The 22749-nt window shown below is 40.0% G+C and overlaps 1 protein-coding gene across 2 annotated transcripts in view; it reads left to right on the top strand.

The window, feature by feature from the left end:
- adcy7 (adenylate cyclase 7) overlaps positions 1–20827 on the top strand; it is a 176863-nt gene extending 156036 nt beyond the window's left edge. For both annotated transcript variants that reach the window (XM_068049414.1, XM_068049415.1), the window contains 12 exons: positions 264–361; positions 457–541; positions 1780–1911; positions 4667–4744; positions 8745–8914; positions 10240–10333; positions 10423–10581; positions 12240–12386; positions 12473–12580; positions 13825–13939; positions 16713–16837; positions 19034–20827. In XM_068049414.1, coding sequence (XP_067905515.1) covers positions 264–361; positions 457–541; positions 1780–1911; positions 4667–4744; positions 8745–8914; positions 10240–10333; positions 10423–10581; positions 12240–12386; positions 12473–12580; positions 13825–13939; positions 16713–16837; positions 19034–19165 — 1443 coding nt within the window. In that variant the 3' untranslated portion in view covers positions 19166–20827. The remainder of the gene's footprint in view (positions 1–263; positions 362–456; positions 542–1779; positions 1912–4666; positions 4745–8744; positions 8915–10239; positions 10334–10422; positions 10582–12239; positions 12387–12472; positions 12581–13824; positions 13940–16712; positions 16838–19033) is intronic.
- The last annotated feature ends 1922 nt before the right edge of the window (positions 20828–22749 follow it).

A 22749-nucleotide genomic window follows, 5' to 3' on the forward strand; every position in this document is an offset into this window, starting at 1 on the left:
TTATCTGCAAAAGCCTTCTTAAAACTGCTGTCTTCAATCACCCCTTTGGTCACCCTTTCTGATGACATCTCCTAATTGCTGTTATTCTAACCTCTCATCCATTTGTGAATTCCCATTTGAAAGTGCTACTTAAGTGCAGGTTTTTAAGAAACTGTATTCCCATGTGATTCAGCATGTTCAACCCAAAAGGGAGAAAAATTGGATAAAAAATCTAATTGTTTACTTCATTTTCTGCAATGGCTGTGTTTTCCCTTTTCTTCCAGTATCGTTCAGTCAGTCTTCCTTCCTTGAAATATTATATTGGTTGTGCCAGTTTCATATTCCTGTGCATATTTGTGATCCACATGCTTGTTATGCCACAGTAAGTACTGCATTAGTGAATTTTAATCACTTTTAAATATAATTTTTTTTTTGTAACCTGACTGCACCTTCAACCGAGTATGTTTTTCTCAATAGGAATATTCTACTGGGAATATCATTTGGAACCGCTGCCATTATTCTTCTGATAATTCTCTTCATTTGCTTTGCTGGTCATCTAAAGGTGAGTTGAATAAAAATTCTTTAGCCAAGAAAATTTGTTGCTTTCTTATCTAAATGTTCTGCTGCCATATTCCTTGATCGCTGATCCTCTGTAACTTTGTTTTAAAATCTTTCAACAGGCCATATGCAGTACTGATGCATGGTCAATTCTATATATTTGTTACACATAGAAATGATGACACAGAGAAAGGTTATTTGACCTGGGTAGCCTGTTTCAATGTTCACCCTCTACAGGAACAAATAATTTTAATCATATTTATCCACATAATTTGCATCCACATTCCTTGCATCCACTTATCCAATCTAATCTTGACTATTGACATAGTTTCTGCCTTAACCACTAATGTTGGAAGTGAAGTCTACAACCTCCCAATTTTCTGTGTAAAGAAGTTTCTCCTGCTTTCTGTTTTAAATTTCTTACGTTTAATCTCGTCTCGACGGTCCCTTGTTCTTAACCCCTCAACTACCGGAAACCGTCTGCTTCTATCTACCTTATCACATATTTTCATAGTTTTAAACACATATTGCCATATAATCTGGGTTCTGAAAAAAGACCCAATTTTTGAAGTCTCCTTGTGTATTTCTCATTCTAGAGAGCTTCCAAGTGATTCTACATTGCACCTTCTCTAATGGATCAATTTCCTTCCTATAGTGTGGAGCGCAATACTGCACACAGTAATATACTTCAGGTCTTAAGATTTTATATAGGTTTATCATTGCTACTTGACTTGTATATTTTATACTTCATGATAAAACCGAGAATTCTATTAGCTTTTTTATGGCCATGGATTAAGGAACCTGTATAAATCCATGATGCTACCACCACCATCAACACAACTAACACCACCACCTGATTTTCTTAAAGACTGGAATACCATTCTGACCCACTTTAACCCTTGACTCGTAGGTGCCAGTGTTTCCTCAAATTTGAACTTATAGAAACAAATGTTCCTAAATATGAGACTTAAATATTTAATCTTTAGAAATATGATGAAACTACCTTACCAGTAGTTATTTTTGAAATTTTATTTGGCTCACAATGAAAACTTTGCATTAGAAATTTCTAAAAAATTTATTTCTACAAAATAAAGGCCCAGCCTCCACAAGAAGCCAAGTTTGCAGTCCAATAATGTTTTAGAAATAGTTTGTGTGTCACTTCAAAATAGTCTGGAGAAAATGTCATTTAATGGAGAGTTTTAAGCACGCTCAACATGCATCTCTTTTCTGCTTTACATACAGCACTGGTTGAACAGCCCATCATCAGACTTATTCATTGCAATCTCTGAAACTGTCACGAAGAAACCAATAGTACGGCTACCATTGATTCTTGTTGCCATAACTGTTGTATTGGTCATTTCAGTTTTGAACTTGGTGAGTAATTATAACATAACCACGATAGATATTTCCAGGTGTGAATCTTTTCTAAACTGTATATGAACTAAATTAAGGGTACTGCATAATTGCTTCACTCTGAATGATATAAATTTGTAATTCAAAAACTGCAAATGGTGCAATTTTTTCAAGTGTCATTAATGATACCTGAGTCAGTAGTGCCATGTGCAATCCATATAGATGGAGTTTGCTTGTTTCTGATGTAATGACAAAGGTACAGTCACAGATAAGGCTGTGGTGGGCAATTTCAGAATTTGGAATGGATGATTGAGAGTCATGTAACCATGTCAAAATAAATTTTAGGCATATGGTGGGGCCAATGGTTAAACATCAACACCCATCTGAGCAGTAGTGCCTAATGGTTTATGAAGTTGATGATGAGTTTGTGTACATCTGGTATTAAAAATGAAGTAAGGAAAGAGGGAATGGAGATGGGACACATTAACTGTGATGGTAGTTTTGGAATATTACCATCTTCTGCCAGCAGTTTGATAGACCCAAAACTTAGAAATGTGTTAAATATTCCTCAGTTGCACTAATTTTCCTTCTGGCATTTGAGATGGAAATTCTGATTGGGGAATTTCCTGTTACAAGCTCATTTTATTCTCAGGATGTGGTTGATGTCGGCAAGTTTGCTCACGTTGATGCTAATTGCTTATCCTGAATTGGCCTGAAAAGGTGGTGATGGGGCTTTGTTTTTTTATTTATTCATTCATGTGGGCGTCGCTGGCCAGGCCAGCATTTATTGCCCATCCCTAATTGCCCTTGAGAAGGTGGTGGTGAGCCGCCTTCTTGAACTACTGCAGTCCATGTGGGGTAGGTACACCCACAGTGCTGTTAGGAAGGGAGTTCCAGGACTTTGACCAGCGATAATGAAGGAACGTTGATATATTTCCTAGTCAGGATGGTGTGTGGCTTGGAGGCGAACTTGCAGGTGGTGGTTTTCCCATCTGCTGCCCTTGTCATTCTAGGTGGTAGAGGTCGCGGGTTTGGAAGCTGCTGTCCCTTGGTGCATTGCTGCAGTGCATCTTGTAAATGGTACACACTGCTGCCACTGTGCGTCAGTGGTGAAGGGAGTGAATGTTGAAGGTGGTGGATGGGGTGTCAATCAGGTTTCCTGGATGGTGTTGAGCTTCTTGAGTGTTGTTGGAGCTGCACCCATCCAGGCAAGTGGAGAGCATTCCATCACACTCCTGACCTGTGCCTTGTGGTGGTGGACAGGCTTTGGGGAGTCAGTCGGTGAGTTACCTGCCATAGGATTCCTAGCCTCTGACTTGCTCGTAGCCACGGTATTTATATGGCTGTCTATTTCAGTTTCTGGTCAATGGTGACCCAGGATGTTGATAGTGGGGGATTCAGCGATCATAATACCATTGAACTGCTGCAGTCTTTGCAATGTTAATACTTGCACCGTGATGTTAGATAGGAATTCCTAGGATGTTGACATAATGAAGATGAAGGAATGGCAGTATATATCCAGGTCAAGATATTGTGTGACTTGGAGGTGATGATGCTTACACTAGGTTCCTGGAGGTTAGTCCATTTACCAGTTAATATCTGCATAAAAATAGTACCCACTGGTAAGTGTGTTAAGTGTTCCTATGTGAATTGTAACTGTAATTTGCCAATTGTAATTTCTGCCCATTCATGGCTATTTTTCTCCTCTTGGTATTCACTTGGACAATGTCATTGATTGCAAGTCTCTTTATGCAGGGTACAAAACGAAACCCAGAGGTGAATCTGCTGCCATAATCTTATTTTTGAAACTTATAGTCTGTACATTTTGTTTTTCAGTTAGATGTTTAAATAAATATCCAAACCTTTTGGGCATTGATGCATACCATGGAGCTTTGTGCTTCACGTATAAAGTGTAAATTCATGTTCCCAATAGTTTAAATAGATCCTAAGCTACAGATGCTGACAGATCCTGATGTTCAAATTTAACATGTATCCATGAAAGAGGCAACAATATTAAAAACAGCTTTTTTCCAATCTGCTAAGCCCAGGGGCTGAATTTTACTGGCCCCTTAACGCCGCAGGTCACGACGCGGGGGCTGGTAAAATGCTGTGGCGAGCGGCCCGTGTCAACCCGCGACGCCAAGAAGGGCCCGCCGCATATTACCGGCGGCGGGACCTCTGTGTGGCCCCTCCACCGGCTGGCGACGGGCTCTTCATCAGCATATGTAAATGAACATGTAAAATATTTAAATAAACCTACCTGCAGGCAGCAGCCATCCCACTCCAACATTACGGCTGCCATTCGTGCTCCATGTGCCTTCGGAACTTCATTGCCTGGATTGACCATTGGGGGGGGCGGGGTTGGGGAAGGGCCTCCGTCACTGATCTTTCAATGTATTAAAAATCTTCTATTTTATACCCTTTAAAAATGAAACTTATTTGTATGGGCTTAAAGCCCTTTAAAAATGACGCTGGAGCCTGCACGGTGGCGCTGGACTCTGTTGGCGTGGACGCGGAGGCCGCCCTCTCTACGCCATTGGGGCGGCTGCTCCGCCCCCTCTATTTAAATGAGCTCCCACATGTAATATCGCGGGTGGTCAGGGATGGCGCACTCACAAAATTCAGCCCCATATGATTCAAACAGGATACACAGATTTAACGGTTGCATGGGTCCCATGTGGCCCATGGGCTCAGGTTTAAATGTTGTTTCTTATCCTGTGTGTGCAGTGTCGGTGAAAACTATGTGCAATATTGAACATTACTGGTTTCTTTTTAGCACTCCATACCAAGTGGCATTGAAACAGTGAACAATAATACGAGTACTACTCCAATGGATGAGAATTACTGCCTTCCCGTAAGTAGAAATAAGTAGTATTTTTTCAGCTACTTTTTTTTCTTGCAAGTAAAACTTGTCTTGGCTAAAAGTGTTTTTTAAGCTATGATGGCAGTAACTCAAAAACACATTTTGTGCTTCTCAGTAAAGTAGTGGTTGCATTAAATATGATGTGTAAGATTTCTTGTTGGAAAATGAATGATTACAGCAGTAAGCAGAAAGAGAACAAGATTCATGTAGGTTAGGTTTTCTTTTAATGAAAACTAATTGATCTGTCAGGGTACTACACCTGGGGAGTGGGGGGGTGGTGGTGGAGGGGAGCTATGGGGGGGTGGTCGGGGTGGGGGAGGAGCAGTGTGGGATGGTGGTCGGGGTGGGGGGGGAGGTGGGCAGCGATGGTGGTCAAGATCAAGTGTAATCTTCAAATGAAGCAGCCAAAGAATAATTGGCCCAGGGTGTCTGATGTAATTCAGTTACCATTTTAAAATTATACTTTCTGTCTTGCTAACGTACTCCCATTGTAAATTTCTATATCCACATTTAGAATGAAAACTGTCAATGTGAACTGGTCATGCAGTAATTACATCCTACAGCCAGTGTTGACACTGCAGTACCTCTACTGAGCGGAGGATATAGTTTCTGCGTGACAAGTCTGTATAGGCAGCTTCCATTGTGAATGTAGATGTAGAAATGTATAATGGAAAACGTGAACAATAAGTATGCATAGTTAGTTGTAAGATTTTAAATGTACTGATAGTCAATCTCTTGTCGTCTTGTACGTGTAATTATTCTGCACTCCCTGACGACATTACTCAAAATTTAATTTTGAAATTCTGTCCAGCTAAGAATGAAGAAAGATTTGTATTTTTGGTAGAACTATATGGCTACCTTTAGACAACCACGCCATAATAAAGCATAATTCAGTAAAGATGGCATGCCCAGAAAATGACATGTTAGACTAGCACTCAGGTGGTGAGCCAGTGCTCTGCATGTCTTCCACTTGCATAGTTTAGAACCAGCAGACTTCACACATTCAGTTGGCCTCATTATTTAGTCAGGGCTTTCCCACAACATGGATTTTAGTGGCAACTGATAGGTTGTTCAATGATAGGGGTGAGATTTCCGCTGCAACAGCAGCTCTTAAATCACTGCAGCTGTCATTTGAAGGGAAGGAGGCTTTTGTCCACATTCAAATTCAGAGCCTCAGAAAGAATTGCAGTAGACATGAAGTATAACACCATTGCTATAGCTGGGACTGACGCAGAATGAAGGCATCATGGCAGCTGCCTGAAAGTGGGCATAGATTTGCATGAATCGTTTCCGGTGATCACATACAAACTGCACATTGAGTGGAAGCCCTTATGGTTTACGTATTCACCTGGTCACCTGGCGGGAGCCTTGATGGCCACATGGGTGTTGTCTATGACCTGTTGCACCTGTGGGAATCCCGTGATGGAGCCGAAACCGGCGGCCCTCTGGGCTTGGCTTTCAGGGCCCATCATGAAGGGGATATAGTCACCAGCCCTCAAGAACAGGGCATCAGTGACCTTCCTGATGCAACAGTGCACTGCTGTATGACTCCACAAAGGTCTCTGGTGGGCTCCTGAAATGATGCAGAGGTGTAAAAATTGAGAGCTGCTGTCACTTTGAGGGCCACAGGCATAGAATGTCCACCGAAGCCCATGGGCTGCAGGTCATCATAGAGCAGGGCACAGAGGCATGTCACCACCTCTCTCGACATCCGCAGTCACCTCTGACACTGACGCTCTGACATCTGCATGTATGTCATGCGGGACCTGTAGATGCACGGTGATCTATAGTGGCAAGCTCTCCTTGGGTGCTGCTGCTTACGACTGGGGGCCTCTATGTGTGCTGCAACTGCCTGTTGGTTTTGCCTGTGATGCATATGGATCCTCTCAAGAAGCATATTAATGAATATAAGGTGAACCATCCCCATCTTCAAGTTGCAATTCAACTCAGTTCCTTCAATTCTTTGAAGGTTCCTGACGAGGCAGAGATAGATGTTGACTGGTACATCAGGTGCTTTCATGCAGCAGCTATGTGGCATGGCATAGCATTGCCCGTCTTAGCTCCCACGAGAGAGGCATCGCATGACCACATAAAGATTGAGCAAGCTGCATTGATTGGCCCACAAGACATATAAGCTTCACATGCCTACCGTCTCTGGCACTCTCCCCACATACAGGATGACTCGAGTGCCTTTGCTGCTTCACTGACAGAGGCAATCAATGGCACCGAGCTGCCAACCATTACGGAAGGTGGAATCGCAGTGGCTCCCTACACATCTGCAGAGTGAGACCCCTGAATATCCCCCCTCCCTCCGCCCAGTATGCAGAATGAGACCCCTGAATATCTCCCTTCCCTCCTCCCTTCCAGTGTGCAGAGTGAGACCCCTGTAATACCAATTCCCTCCCCCCCACCCCCCAACTCCCTCCTCCCTCCCAGTATCCGGAGTGAGACCCCTGAATATCTGGACTTGCCTTCGCTGGCGAAACCTTCTGCCTCTGATGACCCGCCGGCTTTTCTGTTCGGGAACGGGACGGCACGTGACGGCTGCCCGTTCAACGTAAAATCCAGAAGTGTGCATCAGAGGTGACGGGCTGCATAATCAGGAGGGGTAAGAACCGTTTTGAATATGGTAATTTGGGTGCAGCCACTGAGCGGCGGGGGGCCGCACTGAGGTCCCCCCGCTGCCAGTAATATGCAAAGGGTCCTTGTCGATGTTGGGGGTCGAGATGGGCCTCTCCCCACAAAGTTTTACCGGCCCCCATGCCACGACTCGCATCGTCGAGGGGCTGATAAAATTCAGCCCCATGTCTCTATTTTCAGCAACACTCAAGAAGCTCGACACCATTCAGGACAAAGCAGCCCGCTTGATTGGCACCCCATCCACCACCTTCATCATTCACTGATGCACAGTAGCAGCAGTGTGTATCATATACAAGATGCACTAGAGCAACGTACCAAAGCTCCTTAGACAGCACCTTCCAAACCTGAGACCTCTACCACCTAGAAGGACAAGGGCGACATGCATGGGAACACCACCACCTGCAAGTTCCCCTCCAAGCCACACACCATTCTGACTTGGAACTATATCGCTGTTCCTTCACTGTCACTGGGTCAAAATCCTGAAACTCCCTTCCTAACAGCACTGTTGGTGTACCTACACCCCAAGAACTGCAGCAGTTCAAGAAGGCAGCTCAGCACCACCTTCTCGAGGGCAATTAGGGATGGGCAATAAATGCTGGCCTAGCCATGACGCCCACATCCCAAAAGCGAATTTAAAAAAAATGTTCCAATAGACATTGAGATTTGCTTTGTCTGGAATACTTCAGGACCAAATCAAAATCCTAATGGAAGTTGGTGCTCAAAATGAATTGGACAGGGATTGTGAAAAAGCATTTCGCGGCCCATTGTTTCATCCGGGTATCTGCATGTTCTGTGCTGACAGGATCCTGCCTGCTGACTTGGAAAATTGTCCCTTGCATTTTTATTTTTATTTTTAATTATTCGTTTTTCCCTACCCTTCACCTCTCCCTCAATGTGCAGCAATCTTTGATCAGTCAGTGACCTGTTCCAAAGACTCCAATTGATTCTTGTGCAGCAATTCAACTTTTGTTCAATAACCTTTTATATGCTTTATCTGAGACTATTAATTGAATGAGTTACTTTATGGTATTAGTTTATATTGATAAGATACATTTAATTATATGTTGGTTAGATTTGTCATTTTGAATATCCTTTAAATACATTTCAGATATGCTTTTTGTAAGTTAATATATTTTTGTTATAGGTACTCCATAACTATCACATGATTACTGATTTGTTACTATCAACAGCAGCAGTAGAGAACTGATGCATAACAACATAGCAAATTCATTGTTGGCTAGTTGAAAATAGTTTCATTCAATACATTCTATGAATCATTTCTTAATCATTTAATAAGTTAAGAGAACACTGTTGTTTGTATTCTAATTCCTTTTAAATTTGTTTTTGGTAGTATTATGTTTGCTGTTGTATTCTGGGACTCATCACCTGCTCAGTCTTCCTCAGAGTTAGCTTTGAGCTGAAAGCACTCCTATTAATTATTGCCTGTGTGGTTTATAACATCATTCTCCTAAAGACCTATGCTCCTTTATTTGATGCCTACAAGGATTTCCTGTACAACAGGTATGATTTTGCTTACAGGAAATTTTAATTCCCTCTGATAATGTGCATGTGCTATCACTGATAACTGGCTCCCTGAAAAGTTTGCTTTCCCCATTGCTGCTTCAGTCCACAGACAGCCCAGTCATCAGCTGGTAACAAGCCCTCAGAATCTGGGTGCAAGATTAATTGGCACCTATGTACAGAGATTTAAAAAAAAAATTTGATCGACATATAAAAAGTTGAAAAAAATTGCCTAGGCCAAATGAAAGGATAAAATCCTCCAGTTACATTATATTGTCTTCTGTTTTCTTCTTCTTTTAGCTTTTGCCTTCCATTTGCCAAGCATCCTTCCCTAAACACAAGAGTAACTAACCCTTCCTGTAGGGAAACTTCTGCTTCATCCCTCTTTTAAATGCCTATCTGCATAGCTGTTACTTTTGTCCAGTATGAAGTGTGTATAGAATGGGATGCTTTGGTACATTTTTGGGCTAAACATCACAGCTGTGAGAACTATATAACTGCATAATACAGACCATTACAAGCAGCTTGTAAATCGTTAGTTTCAGTTGCTCCATTAACGAATATATCTGTTATACTTTTATTTTTACCATTTGTTTTTATTATTTTTCAATATTCACTCCTCTTTAGGTGTTGCACTACCATGTACTAATTCTTGGCCAAACTGGTGGGTAGGCTGCATCCAAGGTTCTCTATAAAAGAAATTTGGGAGGTTTGTGCCAGCAGCTGACTTCCCCTTAGTTAAAAAAAAAATCCTCTCCCCTTAGGGAGGTACTTGGCTTTTGTCCTGTACCTTGTGCTAGTTAAGTTATCAGCGATTTGGACTGTTCTGTATAGGGAGCAGCAGGTGTAAAGTTTGTGTTCCCAGAGTGTCATTTATCCTGCTCTTCATTCATACTGCTCTCATAAAGGTTTATAATTTCTGAAATAAAACTTATTAAAAAAACTAATGTGCTAAAGATAGAGCTTTGCTGTGCCACACTGCTCTATGGGAATCAGGACTCAAATAAAATCACAACCTTGCCAAATTAAAAAAAAAGATATGCTTGTGCATTCTAGTCTGAAGGAGACCTGCAGAGATACCAGTATTTTGTGTGCCAGTCCTCCTATCACTGTCGTAAATACTTGTGTTCTGAGCACTTGTGGAAAAGTATCTGTCATGTTATAAGTTATGTAATATAGATTCTGTAAATGTGTGCAATATTAGATTGCTTGTGTTTATTGTATGATGGTGATGGTCAGAAAAGTATTTTTATTATTCCTAAATTTAAATCATAACAATATTTTATTTAATTAGGAACAACTAATTTTGTGATTTTCATTTTTAGAAGCAAGAACGCAACTCCAATGGAAAATCCAAAGATAATGGGTAGCTTTTACCTCCTCCTATTTGGATTCACTCTGCTGTTTTTAACAAAACAGGTAAAAAAAAAATTACAGTGCTGAAATATGTAACTTTTTCCTCCAATTATATCAGTGGCAGGCAAAATAACTTTGTTTGTAATTTGCAGAATGAATATTATTGTAGACTAGACTTCCTATGGAAGGATAAATTTAAAAAAGAGAGGGAAGAAATCGAGACGATGGAGAACCTGAATCGTCTTTTATTGGAAAATGTGCTGCCAGGACATGTCGCTGAACACTTCATTGGTGAAAATAAAAAGAATGAGGTATGAATTCTTTGCACCCAACAATATTTGCCAATACCAGATTAATCATTTCCCAATCAGTTTTTTTATACCCAGCACTACTATATGAAGATCTAATGATGAATGTGAAGGAGTGTTTAGTTGTTGGCAGTACTACACATTGTTGCAGAAATCATTCAAATACATACTTAGGGTTCAACCAAGGGTTGGTTATCCCTGGAACAAACAAAGTATCTCTCCAGTGATAGCAAGTGCCAGATTATTCTTTCATGTGGGTAAAAGTTTTGATCTCTGTCACTGAAATATTATCTGTTCCTCTGAAGATAACATTATTGTATCCAGCAAGATACTGTAAGCACTAGTATTAAACTGGTACCATCATGGGAGTGAAAAAACCAGTATCCATCTGAAATGTTAACCTAAAATTCTCTAACAGATAGTAACAGGCCTGCCATATATTTCCAGCACTTAGTACTGAATTACACTTCAACAATTTTTCTTTAAAATCTCTACTGCTTTGAGAGTGATGCATGTGGACAGCACAGAGTGGGAGGAGGTAGATCACTAGGTGTCTATTATGCATTAGGGAGCTTAGCACAATTAACATATTGGTATCATGATGTGGCAGCGGCACACTGTTGGCACACACTGCTGCTGGCTGACTTTAAAAGATAAAACTAATATTGAGCTAGATTTTTGAAGGTGATTCTTTTGATTCAGGGAAGATGTCATAAATGCATTTGTATGAATCATGAGAAGCCAAGTCCTGTAATTAGCCGAACTGTATTTTGGTCTTATTGCTTTGTGCCAAACCTCATCTATGAGTGCCAAATTGGTAGGTATACTACACATTTGACATTAGTGTGCTGAGATGTTGTAGCACATTAACAGTAAACTAGAAGTTTAATTGGTGCATTACAGAAGCGGAAATATGCAATGGGATCGGTTTTAGAAATAAACATCAGGCAGTTTTTATCAGGCAGTCATTTCAAAACACCATGTGGCAAGTTGAAAAATGACCCTAAAAGTTTTTTTTAAAAGAGTGTTTTCTATTAACATCCCGTTTTACTCCTGCAGCACAGTTTTTTTAGAAGGTGGGAAAACAGCCTGTGGCCCCATCTGCTCTAAACCAGTTGCTCTTAAAGAGCCTCACCATCACTAGCTACCTCCCTGCTGATATTAAGAAAACAATATTCTATACATAACCAGAGTGAAAAGTTAGCCATAAGGTGAGGTCTTTTTTTTTAATCACATGAGGAATTTCCTAACATACTTCTTGGTGTACTTTATTGGCAAATTAATTTATTATAACCCTGGACAGACATAAGGAAACGATTCTACATGTGTGCTGGTGGTGATTTAGCTGCTGTCAAGTACAGTATAGCATTTGAAATAAAAATTTGCTTAGTATTAGTAACTATGATAGTGGGTGAGTAGCCTAATACACTATGTGGATCCACACTTCTAGCATGACACTTGAATGAGCTATCAGAAGGTACTGAGTCCTATGTGGCTACAAACCAGCATGAGAGAAGGGGAAAGAAGAGGAGACACCCGGGGAAAAGAATTCTAGGCTACTTAATACGTACAGACATGTAGGCTACTATTTAACATGTCTCTAAATGTGTTTTTATTGGTACAAGGAAGCCGTTTTATTTTTTCACATTTTTCTTGTGCAGGATTTATATCATCAGTCTTATGACTGTGTTTGTATCATGTTCGCATCAGTTCCTGATTTTAAAGAATTTTACACAGAATGCGATGTAAACAAAGAAGGACTTGAGTGCCTGAGATTACTAAATGAAATAATAGCAGACTTTGACGAGGTAATTTAACTGAAGTTTAAACATTTTGTGTTCATTGTATGCAAAACATTTTTATAAATCTGCTACATTGTACACTTCTTTTGCAGCTTCTGTCAAAACCGAAATTCAGTGGTGTTGAAAAGATAAAAACTATTGGGAGCACCTACATGGCCGCTGCAGGCCTTAGTATCGGCACGGGTCAAGAAAATAAGCAGGTAATCCCAAGTAGCTCTGACATCACTAGCATTGTCTTTTTCTCTTGAGATCCTGCAACAATGAATTATTAAACAATCTGTTTTGTTTCTTGAGATGCTTGGCGATTTGATTACTATTTTATCTATATTTGTGCATGAGGGACAAAAATACTGTTTTATTAGAACTTAAGGGATTTTTCACCAGTTATTTTCCTCAACAAAGTGCAAATAAGTTCTTACACTTTTTCTGGAGGTTAAAAAATGTGACCTGGGTGTCTCTTCTTTCCCCTTCTCTCATGAATTCATGCTGGATGCCACAGCTCAGCATCCCAGCACTCAGCTCTCAGTTCCTAATCAGTCTTACCTGAATTCTGATCAGGCTTGTCATTGGAAAGAAGACTGCGTCTCACAGCAACAGCTGCTTGGAAAAATAATTAGCCACCAGGAAATATTATTTTGAGCCCTTGTTTATTTGTGTCCATTTAGTACATTTTTACATCATTTTTCCTTCAGAAGAAGCCAATTTAAAGTTATGCTTCCTTTAATCTTTAGAATTATTTCTATGTTAATATACAGTTCAACAAACAAGGAAACCTAGATTGTTCACATAACAAAATACGTCATGTGCAGATTGCGACTAAGCATCTATTCTAGTTTCAACACCAATGGTAGCAAAAGCAATGTATGCTGGGCTTTTTACCTTTACTATATTTGAAGTATTCTCCACTTATCCTTTTAAGTGAAGTAACCTCAATATAAACACTGAACTTATCCAAGATTACTTCAATGCTAATTATTTATAGAAAAAAATGAATGTTGGGAAACTGAAATAAAACCTGAAAATGTAGTTGGCTCATTGTCTGAATAAAAAAGATGGGTTATGCTAAAATTGGTGTACTGTCTCAAGTCTGCTGAAGAACCTGTTGTGTATTTCCAGCATTTTCTGCTTTAATTTATATTAGGTTTACTTCAGTATAAATTCAGAATACGTTGACTTAATTGACGTGATAAATCATATGTTTTGAAAGTAAGGTGTGTGGACCTTTTTGAATCCACAAGGGATATTTTATATGAGTATTTTAAATAAATCTTTATTTTATATTTTCATCCAAGACTAGCAACACATGCTAGCTCTTGGTATAATAATTTGAAATGTGACCTTTATTACAAGTTCTCACTACCACTGAGTTATAATATCCTGTGGTTGAATTTTAATTTCTTATTTCTGCATGTTTAACAGTGCATTTGCTGTATTGTTTTGGCAGGATAGTGAAAAGCCCTGTGCTCACATTGGCATCATGGTGGAATTTGCCACTGCGTTAATGAGTAAACTTGATGGTATCAACAGACATTCTTTCAATAATTTTAAGCTGCGTGTTGGTAAGTTATATTCTATAATTTTTTATTCGTTCGTGGGATGTGGGCGTCGCTGGCTAGGCCAGCATTTATTGCCCGTCCCTAATTGCCCTTGAGAAGGTGGTGGTGAGCTGCCTTCTTGAACTGCTGCAGTCGATGTGAAGTAGGTACATCCACAATACTGTTAGGAAGGGAGTTCCAGGATTTTGACCCAGCGCTAGTGAAGGAATGGCGATATAGTTCCAAGTCAGGATGGTGTGTGACTTGGAGAGGAACTTGCAGGTGGTGGTGTTTCCATGCATTTACTGCCCTTGTCCTTCTAGGTGGTAGAGGTCACGGGTTTGGAAGGTGCTGTCTAAGGAGACTTGGTGCATTGCTGCAGTGTATCTTGTAGATGATACACATTGCTGCCACTGTGTGTCAGTGGTGGATGGGGTGCCAATCAAGCGGGCTGCTTTGTCCTGGATGGTGTCGAGCTTCTTGAATGTTGTTGAAGCTGCACCCATCCAGGCAAGTGAGAGTATTCCATCACACTCCTGACTTGTGCCTTGTAGATGGTGGACAGGCTTTGGGGAGTCAGAAGGTGAGCTACTCACTGCAGGATTTCTAGCCTCAGACCTGCTCTTGTAGCCACAGTATTTATATGGCTATTCCAGTTCAGTTTCTAGCCAATGGTGACCCCTAGGATGTTGATAGTGGGAGGGTTCAGCGATGGTAATGCCATTGAATGTCGAGGGAAGATGGTTAGATTCTCTCTTGTTGGAGATGGTCATTGCCTGGCACTTGTGTGGCGCGAATGTTAGTTGCCATTTATCAGCCCAAGCCTGGATATTGTCCAGGTCTTGCTGCATTTCTACATGGACTGCTTCAGTATTTGAGGAGTCGCGAATGGTGCTGAACATTGTGCAATCATCAGCAAACATCCCCACTTCTGACCTTATGATTGAAGGTAGGTCATTGATGAATCAGCTGAAGATGGTTGGGCCTTGGACACTACCCTGAGGAACGCCTGCAGTGATGTCCTGGAGCTGAGATGATTGACCTCCAACAGCCACAACTCAACCATAATTCTAAGAGCATTACAAACTCTTAATTAAGAGGGAGACGGTGACACAGTGGTAATGTCACTGAGCTAGTAATCCAGAGACCTAGGCTAATTCCCTGGTGTCATGCAGGCTTCCCCTACCCCCCGCCAAGAATGAGGCATATTAATTTTGACATATGAACATTGATTTTAAACTGTTACTGGAGTGAAGAAAGGACTTGTTAAAAAAATTACCAGACACTTGGCTGGAAAAACATTTTTGCATACTAACAGCCAGTGCTTGGAGGTACAAAGGGTCTATACCCTGCTGCAATTTAACCCACAATGGACTTTGAGCACCAGGTATTATGTGTAGGAAGAGACATTCCAGGGTCAGCTAAGACAAGAGAGTCCACAAACAGACGTGGTCACACCAGCTAGTCACATGACTAACCTGCTTGGCAACATGGGTTTTTCTGAATTGTACAAAGAGTTTGAACTGAGAAAGACTGTTTGCCCCTGGAGTGAGAAGACCTCTCCTGTCTGCTCCCATCGCTTTCTCACAAGCCTCGAGAACCACTGAGGACACATGAACTTCAAGAGAGAAAAATCTCCTACATCGACCAAGGTTTAAGAAGAATACTGAGCCCCAATGAAAATCAAGACCTACCTACAATCAAGGACTTTCCAGCGAGCTGGAAGAACAGTAACCAAAACCATCTTCAGATATTGCCTCAAACTTTTCCATTTCTATTTCTTCTCTTTTCTGTCTCTGTCTACATGTGTGTATCGCATATGCATGCTAGCGTGGGCGTGTCGCGTATCCGTAGGCGTTGACCGAATTAGAGTTTAAGTTTAATAAAGTTCAACCTTCTTCTTTAAACCTAAGAAAACCTATCTGGCTAGTTTCTTTGCCTTATAATTGGAAGTTAGTGAACAAGGATTCATTTAAGGGGGAGCTAAAAAAAACATTTAATATTAAACCAAGTTACGGTAAGACCAGGTGATGGCTGAGTGGGACCCCTAGACCCCTCCCTTTCTCACCTGGTCGTAACACCTGGGGACACCGGTCAATCTCACTATGGCAGCTGGTGGAGTTTCAGTTCAATTAATTAACAAATTCAGTCAATTAATAGGAAAAAAAATCTAAAATTGAAAGCTATTCTCAGTAAAGGTGCCATGAAACTATCAATTGTCGTAAAAACCCATCTGGTTCACTAATGTCTGTTAGGGAAGGAAATCTGTTGACCTTACCTGGTTTGGCTTACTTGTGACTCCATACCCATAGCAATGTGGTTAACTCTTAACTGCCCTCTGAAATGGCCTAGCAAGCTACTCAGTTGTGAAAGGCAGTTATGGATGGGCAACAAATGCTGGCCTTGCCAGTGACACCCACAGACCATGGAAGAATAAACAAGTTAAGTACAGCTAATTATGTCAGCCATAGATAGACTTGCAAGTTGCCATCATTACATTCTGTGCAAACAGAAACTGATGTGTAGGACAGACAAAATAAAAAATACCCTTCTGTTATTCTCCATAACTAGAATATTTTTATATTAGTGGCAGTGTAATCCAACTGCTTATTCTCCATCATGGAAATTATGTGCCTTAAAGAAGGACTATATCATTACAATCCATAGTTCACAATAATTATCCAGATTTTAAAACTACTGTCTTACAAACTATAAATCATGTGCTTCCAGCTTCCAATATAAAATCAAATTGTATGTCTTTGGTCATTTATTTAATATCCATATTTGTTCTGTACAGGCATAAACCATGGACCAGTGATTGCTGGTGTCATTGGAGCACAGAAGCCTCAGTATGATATATGGGGGAATGCAGTTAATGTTGCTAGCAGAATGGAAAGCACTGGTGAACGTGGCAAAATCCAGGTAAAGATTTCCTGTTTTCCTTGTAAGCTTGATTAGGAACAAATTTACAGTATTGTGTGTAAATTTGACAATGGCTCAGCTCACTATTTTTATATATTTCATTTTGAAAGAAATGTTGGGCTTGATTTTATTCGCGCTCCATGGTGGCGTACTTTGAACTTCCATGCCTTCCGACATGGAAGCGCTGCCGCACAGCCCCCGCAATATTATGCGTGGAGGCTGAGTTAAATAGAGGGGGTGGAGCAGTCGTCCTGGATGATGTAGAGGGGGCGGACGCTGCGTCCCCAGCAACGGCATCCGGCGCCATTTTTAAAGGTCTTTAAGCCCTTAGAAGTAATTTTAATTTTTAAAGGTTCAGTATGCGTTATTTTTTTTCAAATAATAATGATATGGAGGGCCTTCCGCAACCCCCCAAATGGTCATTTTATTGCCCGATATCAACAAAACTTGCCTTTTTCCCTACCCGAACTTTCCCCCCAACCTTCTATCTTTTGCCCTTCAACCCCTTCCTACCATCCCCACAACCAATAACTAATGTCTTCCCCGCTCCCCCACCCCTCCCGCCCTGAAAATTTTATTCCTCCCCTCCAACCAGGTTCTCACCTCGGAACTCCATAGGTGCAGTTAAGTTCATTTACATACCATTATTGTGTATTTAAATATTTAGATGAAGGGCCCGCCGCCATGCGGCGGTGGGGGGGACTGCACCGAGATTCCCCCACCACTGGTAATATGCAGTGGGCCCTTCTCGAGGTCGGGGGCCGAGGCGGACCCCTCCCCACAGAATTTTAACGGGCGCCGCACTTCGACCCATGGCATCGAGGGGCTGGTAAAATTCAGCCTGTTGATTTAATGACTTGACATCACAGTTTATTTTGGAAATATAATAATGGTATGACTGTTTCTGAATATTATTCAAACACAAATGAGTGTTTATCAAATTTGCTTATGGTAAGCTATGATTTAAATGAAAGTCATTACCTTTTAAAAAAGTCAACTGTGAAGTTGAGTACGGGACAATTTTATACAATGTATACAGTCAGGCAGAAAACTTAAAGATTGATTATCAAATGACTGAATCCCAATTAAATCCTTTAGGCATGTTTAATTGTTGATGGGAATGGAACAATGATGGTCATAATTTGAGTAAATGCAAAATTAGTCAAGTTTAGTTGTATTGTAAACTGTTGTTCTATCAAGTAGATCATCAGTGCAGTTTTCACAGTACAGTGTTGCTGCTTATGCAGGGAAAATGGTCCTGCAATCATCCAATAGCCATTCTATTTTAATTGTAGTTGGGAGACATCAAAACCCCAGTGACAGCTGGTAGCTTTATATATCATACTGCAACAACCAACATTGTCAGACAGCAGAAACATAGACCTGATGAGAAAATCAAAGTATATGATGTTAGAAAGTTATTATGAATTTGGGGCTACTGTTCAATAAGGGAAATATTCAAAAATGACTTACTTATGTAATTTATAGTCATGTGATCACTGATTCCTCTATTTCATGAGTTTTCCATCATAGTGTATATATTTTTTATAGAGTGCATGTACATAATTGGAACAGTTGAGTTGTTACACTTTGTATTGTCTGTCATAAAAACTTCAGGTCATTAAGTCCCCACTGGAGTCATCCAATCTATTCTTATTTCCAGAAACCATTTATACAAATTTTTATGTAATGCTATAATTGATTCTGCTTCAATGGCCATGTATGGAAGCAAATCCTTTCATACCCTAATAATCCTTTATGTGGGATAGAAAATCCCTTCTAACTTCCCCTTTTATGCTGAAGAAATTTAATGTCTTCAAATTGGTATGTTATATGCATGATATTTTTAAGACTTAATAACTTAAACTTTTGGCATGAAAGTAGTACTAAAATTGTTCAATGCAATGACATCAACAACAAATTGCATTTATACAGTTAGGTCGCAAGGACAGAGGTGTTGAGGATTGTTTTTTTTAAGAGGGGAGTTTATGACAGCAGACTTGGAGGGACAGGAACCATTAACAATATCAGCTGACATGGAGGCCAGAAAGGGACGTTGGTAGGAAAAGGGTCAAGGGAGCAATGATGAATTTCATGGACAAGCTGAGGTTAGAGATGGCATGAAAGGAGAATGGAGAGAAATAGAGAAAGATGCTAAAATAGTTGTGCATTAATATTAGTATTGTATAATTTTAGGTGACAGAAGAAACCTGCAATGTTTTGCGACGACTAGGATATTCTTGTGAATCTCGAGGACTTATCAGTGTGAAAGGCAAAGGGGATCTACAGACTTACTTTCTGTGCACAGATGTTACCAAGTCGCACTGAACCCAAAACAAACTATTTAAGCAGTTACAACAGCAACAACATCAGGAAGCAATATTTTCAGTCCAGATAAAAGATTGTTTGCCATTGCACAGTTGGAATTTATGCATAATAAAGTAACAGCAAAAAACTTCTAATTTGCAAATATGAAACTGAAAAACACACGAGTGGGACCGAGATAATTACTTTTATTTAAAATGCTGAGGTAAAAGTAGCTTGTTTATGACTGCACAATTGGAGTTGCATGCTGTCTCTATTTGATGAAAAAATCATATTCCAGTACCCACTGTATCATTGCTTATAGTGCAAGGGCTAAACATGGAAATTATATACAGTACAGCTCCAATTTTATGTATGTTGTAGCAGTAGTTCTTTGTAATATGTATGTTTTAGGTTTGAATTATAATTTGACGATATATTTTATAGGTATAGTCTGTCTAGAAAAATATAAATGTCATTAGTAATGAGAAAACATTCGTATAAGTTTGGACTTTAAAACTGAACAAAATCGTTGTCAACAAGATTTACCTGACTAATCAGCACAGTTGTTACTTCATCTAAAAATGGGCTCATTTGTTTTCACTTAAAGTAGTTTTAAGAGTTTGGACTGCTGTAAACTGTGCTGTCATAATAAGTGGATTCTACAGTGCTTACTAGTGGTTATTATGAAATTCAAGGCTTTCTTCATTTATATTCATTTCTCAAATCTTGTTTACCAACAACTATAGTTTCAGCTATAGCACAAAAGTCACCAGAGTCTTGGCTTGCTTAGCAAACTACTCTACCATATTTTACATTTTCATAATGTTTTAAAAGAAAAGGTCTCTCAGCATTCAGAAATGGCAAGCTATTCAAGTGACTCACCATTGACTCTTGATGCTAGTGCAATATTGCGCTCCCACTTAATTACTGTGTAATTTCTTTACCTGCATTGGTACCCAAAATCGTTTCATGACTGAAATAATATTGTAGAGTTAAATGTAATGTGTGATCTTTTAAGTGCAGAGCTGACTTTTTAATGTAGTATGTAATTATTCAACTTTAGAGTGGAGTCATGAGTTTTTAAAAATGCATTATTTATGCATGATTCCGAAATACTGTACAACACTGTTGTCTTAACTGTTAACTGTCTTCAGGTACTAAAATATGCTTGACCCAATCATGGTACTCAACAAGTCTGGCACAGTCTTGTGTTGCTGTGCCGTGGATTTTTTTTTTCCAGTTTGCCTTAAACTGATAAGCACTGTATATTTTGTAAATTGTAGATTTAGATTTTGAGAACAGCATCTACAACTTAAGTGCTTTGTTATCCTGCATTTAACACCATCTCATAATTTCCAATTTTATATGAACTAAATGGACATCTCAATTGAGTTTATACTGTGGTTAATGAGTTGGATTCAATAAGACTAGTAAAGCATAAACTGTGTTTTAGGGATAGAGAACAAAACTTCATGGATTGCTTAATATTTTTCTACAAATGGCATAAAAAAGGGAAAACTTTCTTCTCTAGTAAGCTGTTAGCACTTTCTATACCATAATATAGGTTGCTTATGACTGATGAAATGCACATTTCTGAATGCTAGTGAAGTAATGAAACAAAAATGTTTTCTTTCTAGTAATTTTGAAGAAAATAGGTTACAATAAATTAGATCTGTAGCAGTTTATATTGTCCGTTATTTATATCCAGCCGTAGTTCGATAGAATTTGGGATAAAGATTAATCGACTCTGATTCTGTGTAAACATAAAATATTCAATGACAACTTGGATTTATATAGCAACTTTAACATCATAAAACCCAGCTTCACAGGAGCAATATCAAATGAAATTTGATACTGAGCCATAGGAGATTGTAGGACAGATGACTGCGAGCTCCTGGCGGCAACAGCAGGTGCCCTTGCTGTGCTTGGCTCTAAACAGCTGTTGCAGACAAGCAGCAGTCAGCCGCATAAAAAAGGAAAGGTGAAATCAGTCAAATATTTGCTGACACTCTGGTTAATTCTTAGTTCATTACCCCACCAAATGGACATCAAGAGTTTCTACATCAGTCTGTTTCCACTCCAACAAGGAAGAAGGCATTGTTGGATCTGGTTCTAGGGAATGAGGTGGGACAAATGGATCAAGTGTCAGTAGGGGAACATTAGGAGACAGTGATGATAGTATCGTAAGGTTTAGGTAAATAATTAATTGGAGTGAGAATAGATCTGGCCCAAGTTAACTGGAATCAAAGATTGGCAGACAAAGTTGTAAATGAGCAATGGGCTGCCTTTAAAGAGGAGATAGTTCAGGTATAGTCGAGGTACATTCCCTCAAGAGGGCAAGATAGGACAAACAAATCCAGAGCTCCTTGGATGACAAAAGAGATGGAGAGTATGATGAAGCCGAAAAAAAGTGCATATGACAAACGTCAGGTTGATGATACAAGTGAAAACCAGGCTGAATGTAGAAAGCTCAGCAGTGAAAAAAGAAACGAGAAGCAAAGAGAAGGGTATGAGAAGAGACTGGCAGCTAATGTAAAAGGGAATCCAAAAGTCTCCTATATAATCATATAAATAATAAAAAGGGTGGTAAAAGGAGGAGTATAGTTGATTAGGGACCAAAAGGGGATTTACTTATGGAGGCAAATGTCTACTTTGCATCTGTCTTTACCGAGGAGGAAGGTGCTGCCAAAGTCATAGTGGAAAAGGAGGTAGTCGAGACACTGGATGATCTAAAAGGATAAAGCGGAGGTATTAGACAGGCTGGCTGTACACCAGGACCAGATGAGATGCATCCAAGGATACGGAGGGAAATAAGGGTGGAAATTGTGGAGGCGCTTGGCCATAATCTTTCAATTCTCCTTAGGTACAGGGGTGGTGCCAGAGGACTGTAGAATTGAAAATATTATACCTTTGTTCAAAAAAGGGTGTAAGAATAAACCCAGTAACTGCAGGCCAATCAGTTTAACTTTGGTGGTGGGAAAGCTTTTAGACATGATAATGGGAGAAAATTAACTGTCACTTGGACAAATATGGATTAATTAAGGAAAGCCATCTTGGATTTGTTAAGGGAAAATCGTGTTTAACTAATTTGATTGAGTTTTTTTGATGGAGACACAGAGAGGTTTGATTAGATTAGATTAGAGATACAGCACTGAAACAGGCCCTTTGGCCCACCAATTCTGTGCCGATCATCAACCACCCATTTATACTAATCCTACACTAATTCCATATTCCTACCAAACATCCCCACCTGTCCCTATATTTCACTACCACCGACCTATACTAGTGACAATTTATAATGGCCAATTTACCTATCAATCTGCAAGTCTTTTGGCTTGTGGGAGGAAACCGGAGCACCCGGAGAAAACCCACGCAGACACATGGAGAACTTGCAAACTCCACACAGGCAGTACCCGGAATCGAACCCGGGTCACTGGAGCTGTGAGGCTGCGGTGCTAACCACTGCGCCACTGTGAGGGTAATGGTGTTTATATGGTGTATGTGGACTTGCAAAAGGCATTTGATATAGTGCCACTTAACAGACTTGTCAGCAAACTTGAAGCCCATGGAATAAAAAGGACAGTGGCAGCATGGATACAAAGTTG

The sequence above is a fragment of the Heterodontus francisci genome, chromosome 17, assembly GCF_036365525.1.
Source record: "Heterodontus francisci isolate sHetFra1 chromosome 17, sHetFra1.hap1, whole genome shotgun sequence".
Lineage (NCBI taxonomy): Eukaryota > Metazoa > Chordata > Chondrichthyes > Heterodontiformes > Heterodontidae > Heterodontus > Heterodontus francisci.